Here is an 8630-nt window from a genome sequence, read left to right on the forward strand (position 1 = left end):
GCACTCCTAAAAATAGTTACTCATGTGCTTTGTTGGACCCTCAGTGTTAAGAAAACAATGAGCCAACATTAAAAGGTCAGATTTCAAAGAAAAATTTGGAATTCTTAGTTTCTCATGGAAAAGGTCAGAAGCTCTGGTAATGATGGGCCCCTTGGCAGCAGTCAGCTGGAATGGAAAACCAGCACCTCCCTCCACATGTCCCCCACTGCTTTAGCATTAGTGAAGCTGGCTAAGAAAAGTCCCATAAAGCAATGCTGCTCATACGTTACCCTGCACGAGAACCCTCTGGCGATCTTGTGAAAATCCAGGTTCTGATTCAGTAGGTGGGGCTGTGGCCTGAAACTCTGCATTCTTGAAAAGCAGACGTGGCTGGTCCTCCAACCACACTTTGAATAGCAAGGCTAGGAACTGACTTATTTACAAAATAAACACACATAAAAAGGAAATAAAAAAGCAAACATTATCTTTATTTCATAATCTTTGATATTTAAAATACAACTCATTGAACATCCACATTAACAACAGACTCCTCAGTGTTCAACAGTGCTTTGGAAGCCCGGCTTTTCTAGGGACCAGACGGGAAGGCCTGTGTGTGTGATTAACGGCAAATGAACTCTGGAGAGGGGCACACACAGGAGGGCTGAGAGGTGGGCCCTGAGCAAACGGCACTGCCACAGTGCACCTGAATCATGGCCAAATACAATGCTTTTCATTCCAGATCTTTTTTGTACTTGAATTCCAAACAGTTTATTTTTACAGAGCAGTAATTTTTTAAAAAAGTTATTCCTAATAGTCCAGTGTTGTAGAAATTAGATAATCTCATTTCAAATGTACACTTTCCTCTTTCAAAAAAAAAAAAGCATTAAAAATTTCCTGGAAAACATTCACCCTTTGAACTATGCAAGAGACAACTGAAGTGCTTCCTAAACAAATCAGAATTTTCCACATATATTTCACTGATGCTTCCTACTGCTTTGTCTATGAATCCAGTCTTAAAATATTTGTTGAAATACACTATCATTAATTAAACATGCCAATTACTGTAAATTTAGAAGTGATGCTACTAGCATTAATTCTTAAAATGCCAGTCCATTTTGGAAAAAATAAAAATAACAAAGATTTTCTTCCAATTAAAGAAAATCATCAAATTCAAATTAACCAACCATCTCAATAATCTTTTCATTCATGAAAGCAGAATGGAACAAAAAATATTTTTGCAGTGGTAAAGAGCTTGGCTGCTAATCAAAGAATCGGCAGTTCAAATCCACCAGCTGCTCCTTGGAAACCCTACAGGGCAGTTCTACTCTGTCCTATAGGGTCACTATGAGTCGGAATTGACTCGACAACAACAGGCATAAGACTTTAAAAAGCAATAAAAGCCAGTTTGTTTCTTTAGCAAAAGATACTGGTTAAAAAGGGACTAGGAATGAAGGAAAGTTTTATTTTGGAAATATGGAAAATGATTCTTTATATCACTGAAATGACTAGTTGGTCCAATTTGATTGTTCTTAATTAAGGTCACATATAGCACATATTCATACTTGTTAGGGCGCAGATACAAAAAACCAATTAACTCTGAAATCAGTGGCCAATTGCAGATAAAGGTTTTAACAGAAAGTCATCAGTATTAACTGAATCCTCTTAAGAATTTAGAACTTTAAGATTTATCTTCCAATTTAATATTTTTCAATTATCATCACCATATTTTGCCTATAAACTGAATCAATCTTTTCTTGGACTTGGCACAGGTCCAATGGGTCAATTTTAAGGCATTCTGTAAACCTTGACAAGATTTAAAGAAGAGTATCAAACATGCAGACATTAAAAATGTGATGTAGGCTCTGACTGGAATAAAATTTATTTTATTCAGCTTAATATTAACTGAAACAATACAGACTATTAGTTTTGCGCAGTGGTTGATCATCTGCCTGCTAACCAAAAGGTTGGCAGTTCAAATCCACCAGCTGCTCTCTGGAAACCCTACAGGGCAATTCTACTCTGTCCTATAGGGTCACCGTAAGTCAGAATCCACTTGACAGCAATGTGTATAATGATACTCAACTAGTTTTGAACTTTGTGTCTCATTAAATTTATCACATATTTGGCATCACAAATTAAGCCTTAATTAAGAAAAATCAAGTTTTAAAGAAAATAAAGCACCTTCTTAAATACTCTGTGAATTGTAAATTATTTGGCCAAGATCTTAGATTTGAAATATAAAGTTTATCTGCAGCAACCTTTTCAAACAATTTACATTACTGAAATATTCATGTTCATCACCATAAAAATGTATATTGATGGTTTTAGATCAGAGGTTAACTGCTCTGAATTTTTAAAACATAAATAACTACCTATTAATTCCATAACATCTGAAAATATGAAAGTATTTCTAAAGCTTGTTTAAACTTTACTTAAACACTAGTACCACCACTGTACGTATTTTATCCTGTTAATACAAATTATACATTAGAAAAATGATACCAACAGTTTAAATATTAAACATTAAGGTTTTCCCAATTGGTAAAACAGAATGGAAATCCTTACAAAGTTCTTAGCAGGACAGTTACTGTGAAATTTAGTTGTTTCTGACTTTCTTGTAGGTGGTTTACCATAAATGGCAGCTCCTGATGTCCGAATCGTAGCTTTGTATAACTTTGTAATTTTCTGATACTGTGGTTATGGGCACTGGCATCTTTTCATACCATCCAATCAATTAAACAATGAAATCTAAGTGTTTAAATTTAAGCCATTCCAAACAAGATGGCAGGTCACTAGTGATTCTGGATCTGCCTGCCAAATATAACAATTTCAAAACAAACTAAACAAACATATTCAACAGTATCCAGTGTGTGCTCAGCTCTGTTTAAAAAATCCCTAATAAATTAAGGCCAAAATGCCCTATTTCCTTAAGTGCTTTAACTAGGGTGTGTAAAGTTACTGGGTAATAATATATGAACTTTATAAATTCTAATTAAGGTTCAAACTTTTATGTATATTAGTTTTCACATTATTATATTAGGTAGCTCATCAATTCAAGTATATGAAAAGTTTCATGTAATTTTTTCAATGGGAAAAGGTAAAGGCTAAATATCCATGGACAACATGATTGGTATCGTTGGGATAATAACAGAAATGTTCAGTCTTAAAGTATTTCGATTTGTTAATCTTGAGGGAATAGTACTAACTTTCACAACCACTTGCAGTTCTAGTATTTTATAACTCCTTGAAGTATTTTTAATTCTTAAAAGAACACTTTAGATTTTAAAACAAGACTGCCTAATTTTTTGTACGGGAAACTAGAAAACTTTATTTGGCACAAAATAATGACTTAAAAAAACAAAAAAAAAACCTGTTTTTTCCAAAAAGTTATTTTATAATCCTAAATAAAAGGCATTTTCTCATCTCTTTTTAGTTAGCAATAAATCCCAGATCAAAAAAAACTTCCCTGATAAAATGTGTGCAGCCATCTACCAGCACAGCAACATACCATACTTTTCTAAGTTGTCAAATGACTTTTCTTCTTGATTTTTAGCTTGTGAACCATACAACATTCAAGAGTTGCAAAAGGAGGTGGAGAGTGAGGGGTGGAGAACAAATGACAGAATCTAAACGCCCATCTCAGAGACATTGTCAATTTTCACCAAAATTATACCACTCTATTGACCCAGCTAGAAACTCTGTTAATCCCTATTAAAGACTGTTTATCAAAACTAAGGACTTTCTTATTTATACACCCATTAAGTTCTATCTGACTTCTATAATTCTTAAGCTATTTAAACATGATGGAAGTGTCAAATCACAGTATAAATTTAAATATATTTTCATTAGTAAATTATTTTTATGGGCCAGATTACCTCTGGCAAGCTATTCCTATGAAAAGATGTGCAGCAGAAGCAGATATCTACATTCCATATGACTCAGCTGGAAACAGAACAGAAAGGTCCAGACACAAGAGAAAAAATAAAATGAAAACCGCTACTAAAATTGAAGGCCTATTTTTTTCTGTCATACATTCATGGTGGGTATCATATGTTGTCTTATAAGAAAAGGAAACTTTCTTGCCTACTATGCTTCTCTCCTTTTTCTCAATTGGAGAAGAAAGGAAATAAGGTGCAAGGAGAGAGAGGTTACAACAAAGCTGTGAAGTTCTGCCATAGGTGAGAAGGCATTCATACAACGTCTGGGAAATCACATGTTCACGCATAAAAAATACTCATTTAGTCTCAGATATTTGTGCGGGACTGATTTCAGAGTTTAGGAATGCACCAGATTCATGAAATAATGATCCCATCTTAGAGGGTTTAACAAGCTAATCCTCAAGAAAGAAAGATTATCATCTTTCGAAAGAGTTGTATAGAAACAGTGTAAACCAGGTAGCAGAGAAATTGTGATGAGAGACAGTAATCGGAGAAGACACCCAAGTGCACAATGGTTGAAGGGAGAATGGTATGGTCCCCTGGAACCATTACTATCACAGAGACAAGAGATACTTTCCTGAAAGGTCAATTTAGTTAATGAGAAATAAGGACAACCACTGAATGGTGAAAGTGAGTCAAATTACCCACACAGAATATAGAAAAATAAAACAAAACTGCATGGAAAAAGTTCTGTGGCAAGAGCTAATTAATTGGTCTGCGAAAGGATCCAAGAAAAAAGTTCTAATTTTAGACATGCTAGATATTGCACACTCAAAAAGAAAAAGGAACATTTAGAAAACTATTTCAAATTTCTTTAATTGCTGAATACCTCTTTCGCTAGTATTTGAAGGATCATTATTTAGTTCTACAACTGATGCATTTTTCCACTTTTGCATCATTTTGCTTGCAAACCACCCTAAAAGTCTTATTTCCTCTGATGTACACTGTTCTCTTTGACAAATTACTGAAAAGAATCCTATGTTGTAATCACATAGGATAATGTTGGAAAGTATGAAAATCTAAAGGATTTTTAAAAGGCATTGTTATTTTTCTCCTTCTGTTTCCAAATTATTTCTAATCGTTTCTAAAGACATGGACATAGCCACCTGAAGCATGTCTTCTTCGCTCATAGCATCACCTGTTGGGGAAAAAAAAAAAACATTTCTTAGAAATTTCTGGAAAATCCTCAAAGTGATTAAAAGGCAAGCTCTTAGAAATGTGTAGCTACTTGAACATTAGTTTCCTGTTTTGATTTTTTAACTTCTAAATTTGATTTGGTGTACAGTTCTGTACGTTTTGACAAATGCACAGAATTGTATAACCACCACCACCATCAAAACGCAGAACAATTCCATCATCCAAAAAAACTACCTAGGGCTGCCACTGTGAGGTCAATCCCTAACCTCTGGCAACCACTGATAGGTTCTCTGTCCCTAAAGTTTTGCTATTTCCGGACTGTCATATAAAAGAATTTATACGGTATGTATGTACCTTTTGAGTACGGTTTCTTTCATTATGTGGCAGTCTGCTTCTGTAAAGATTTACAGCTTTGGATGGGGCAGTTCTACTCTGTCCTATAGGGTCACTATGAGTTGGAATCGACTCGATGGCAGTGGGATTTTATTTTTTTTGGGTAGATTTGTGTAACCACCACCATCACAATCAAGAAACTATTATAGAGGGACTTCCGGGCAACATGATGCTATAGTCAGAAGCACCACGCCATCCCTCTGCAGCAAAGATCAGAAAAACTACGTCAAACAGGGTCACACATCAATCCTGAAACCCTAAGCATCAAATGAAGAGATAAAGAACTCAGCCAAGCACTGAATGGATTAAGAAACTGACCAAGAACGGACAGCAAGGAGATACATGCAGAGGTCCCCCATCAGTTACTGCAGCATGGATCTGCCATCTTGGACTCCTATTGGAGATCAGCAAACAGGGGGTACAGAAAAACAGCTTCACGGAGCTTCCAGCAGGAGACATAACAACCGGTAACCAGCGATACAGGCTTTCCCACCCCCCACCCTTCTTTACCCCCACTTAGCCTCCTCTGCTTCTTGCAGCCACAGTCTCTAGGCCAGGAAGCACCAGCTTCACCCCGGTGTCACCTGGATTCCACCCGCCTGCACTGGCTGGCTCCCTGAACGCCTTTTGTTGGCTGATGGTGTTGCTTTTTTCCACTTCTTTAGATTTCTTCCTTACCTCTCACAACCTCCCCCTCCTTTCTCTCTAATACCTGGCTATGTGCACCATCTTTGCTTCTTCCTGAAAGGCTGTGAAACACCACTCGACTGTGAAACTGCTTCCTGGCCCGTGCCGCCATGCTAGTGGGACCCCCAGGGCTTGTTTGTTTCTTTCTTTGCTCTGATTTGTTCTGTTTTGATTTGTTTGTTTTTTCTTTCCTCGGCTTGGGAGCCCCTTCTAGTCGGGCAGTACCGCATGACTTGGAAGCTACTCCCTTACTCTGCACAGACACACAGGGACATCCCTGGAGGCAATTCTTTCTTCTTGTTTTTTTGTTGTTGTTGTTGTTTTTTGTTCCTTTGTTTTGTTTTCTTCTCTCTTACTCCCTTTTTGTCTTTCTTCATTTCCAGTTTCTCGATTTATTCATTTTTTTAATTTTACCCTTTTTTTTTATTTTTGTTTTTCCCCAGTTCTCTGTCTCTCATCTTTCCACTCCAATAGCAAGCTCCCTCAGCACTCTTTTTTATTTGTGGGTATGTTTTTGGCTCCTGTTCCTCCCTCCTATCAATCATCTTGCCCATGCCCATCTTAGCTCCACAAATCACAATCTAACCCCTCCTTCCTGCCTACCTGCTCTGTGCCCTGAACATCACATTCCCAAGCAGAAGAGGCATGGCCTACCGGAACCTGCCCTGCACTGATTCCCAGTCTGCACCGTCAGCCCTGGTACGTGTCACAAACAACCCATCCCAGCAACTCCCCTTCAGCTGGACCTGCCCTGCTGTACCATACCTGAGTAACTGACCCTGCCCGTTGGAGAAGAAGGTGAACAGTATCGTGCCCACAGACGAGCAAACAACAAAGAAGGCACAGCCCACCTGCTCAGACGTAACCAAACAAAACAAAAAAGCAGGATGAAACCAACAAATCTACAATCAATAAACAAGGAAAATAACCACTGAATGCCTAGCAGACAGCAGACAGTATCAAAATATTTACAAAAACATGACAAGATGGTTCCAGTAGGGATCCAAAATAAAACACTAGATGACCTTCAAGTAGAAGAAAGGCACTAGACCTAACTGACAGGGACCCACACCTCACACCATGAACAAAAAATAACTCAAAATGGATCAAAGACAAATATAACATCGAAAACAATAAAGACCATGGAATCAAAAATAGGGACAACGCTAGGAGCCCTAATACATGGCATAAACATAATACGAACCATAAGTAACAATGCACAAGCACCAGAAGAGAGACTAGATAAATGGGAGATCCTAAAAATCAAACTTATGCTCATCAAGAGACTTCACCAAAAGAGTAAAAAGACAACCTACAGACTGGGAAAAAAATTTTGGCTAAGACAAATCCGATCAGCATCTAATCTCTAAAATCTACAAGATACTGCAAAACCTCAACAACAAAAAGACAAATACCCCAATTAAAAAATGGGCAAAGGATACGAACAGGCACTTTGCCGAAGAAGATATTCAGGCAGCTAACAGACACATGAAGAAATGCTGACGATCATTAGCCATTAGAAGAATGCAGATCAAAACTACAATGAGATATCGTCTCACCCCAACAAGGCTAGCATTCATCCAGAAAACACAAAATAATAAATGCTGGAGAGGTTGGGGAGAGACTGGAACACTTATACACTGTTGGTGGGAATGTAAAATGGTACAACCACTTTGGAAATTGATTTGGTGCTTCCTTAAAAAGCTATAAACTGAAGTACCATAGGATACAGCTATCCCGCTCCTTGGAATATATCCTAGAGAAATAAGAGCTGTCACACAAACAGATACATGCACACCCATGTTCATTGCAGCACTGTTCACAATAGCAAAAAGATGGAAACACCCTATGTGCCCATCAATGGACGAATGGATACACAAATTATGGTATATCCACACAATGGAACACTACGCAATGATAAAGAATGACAAAGCCGTGAAACATAACATGGAGGAACCTGGAGGTCATTATACTGAGTGAATTAAGTCAGTCACAGAAAGACAAATATTGTATAAAATAAGAACTCAAGAAAAGGTTTAAACACAGAAGAAAACATTCTTTGATAGTTACGAGGGTGGGGAGGGAGGGAGAGGGTTATTAACTAGATAGTAAATAAGAATTATCTTAGGTAAAGGAAAGAACAGCACACACGATGGGGGAAGTCAGCACAAGTGGACTAAACCAAAGCTAAGAAGCTTCCTGAATAGAAACACACACTTTGAGGGGCAGAGTAGCAGGGGTAGGGGTCTGGGGACCATGCTTTTAGGGGACATGTAGGTCAAATGGCATAATAAAGCTTATTAAGAAAATGTTCTGCATCCTGCTTTGGTGAGTGGTGTCTGGGGTCTTAAAAGCTTGCAAGCAGCCATCTAAGATGCATCAATTGGTCCCAACCACCTGGAATAAGGGAGAATGAAGAACACCAGAGACACAAAGAAAATATTAGCCCAAGAGACAGAAAGGGTCACATAAACCAGAGACTTCATCAGCCTGAGG

At 37.7% G+C, this 8630-nt stretch overlaps 1 protein-coding gene across 20 annotated transcripts in view; it reads right to left on the reverse strand.

Moving 5' to 3' along the window:
• Positions 1 to 848: 848 nt before the first annotated feature.
• Positions 849 to 8630, reverse strand: part of ATXN3 (ataxin 3) — a 44915-nt gene continuing 37133 nt past the window's right edge. For all 20 annotated transcript variants that reach the window (XM_023731738.1, XM_004376674.2, XM_004376672.2 and 17 more), the window contains one exon: positions 849 to 5055. In XM_023731738.1, the coding sequence (XP_023587506.1) occupies positions 4961 to 5055 (95 nt within the window). In that variant the 3' untranslated portion in view covers positions 849 to 4960. The remainder of the gene's footprint in view (positions 5056 to 8630) is intronic.

The sequence above is a fragment of the Trichechus manatus genome, unplaced genomic scaffold (genome assembly GCF_000243295.1).
Source record: "Trichechus manatus latirostris isolate Lorelei unplaced genomic scaffold, TriManLat1.0 scaffold00045, whole genome shotgun sequence".
NCBI lineage: Eukaryota > Metazoa > Chordata > Mammalia > Sirenia > Trichechidae > Trichechus > Trichechus manatus.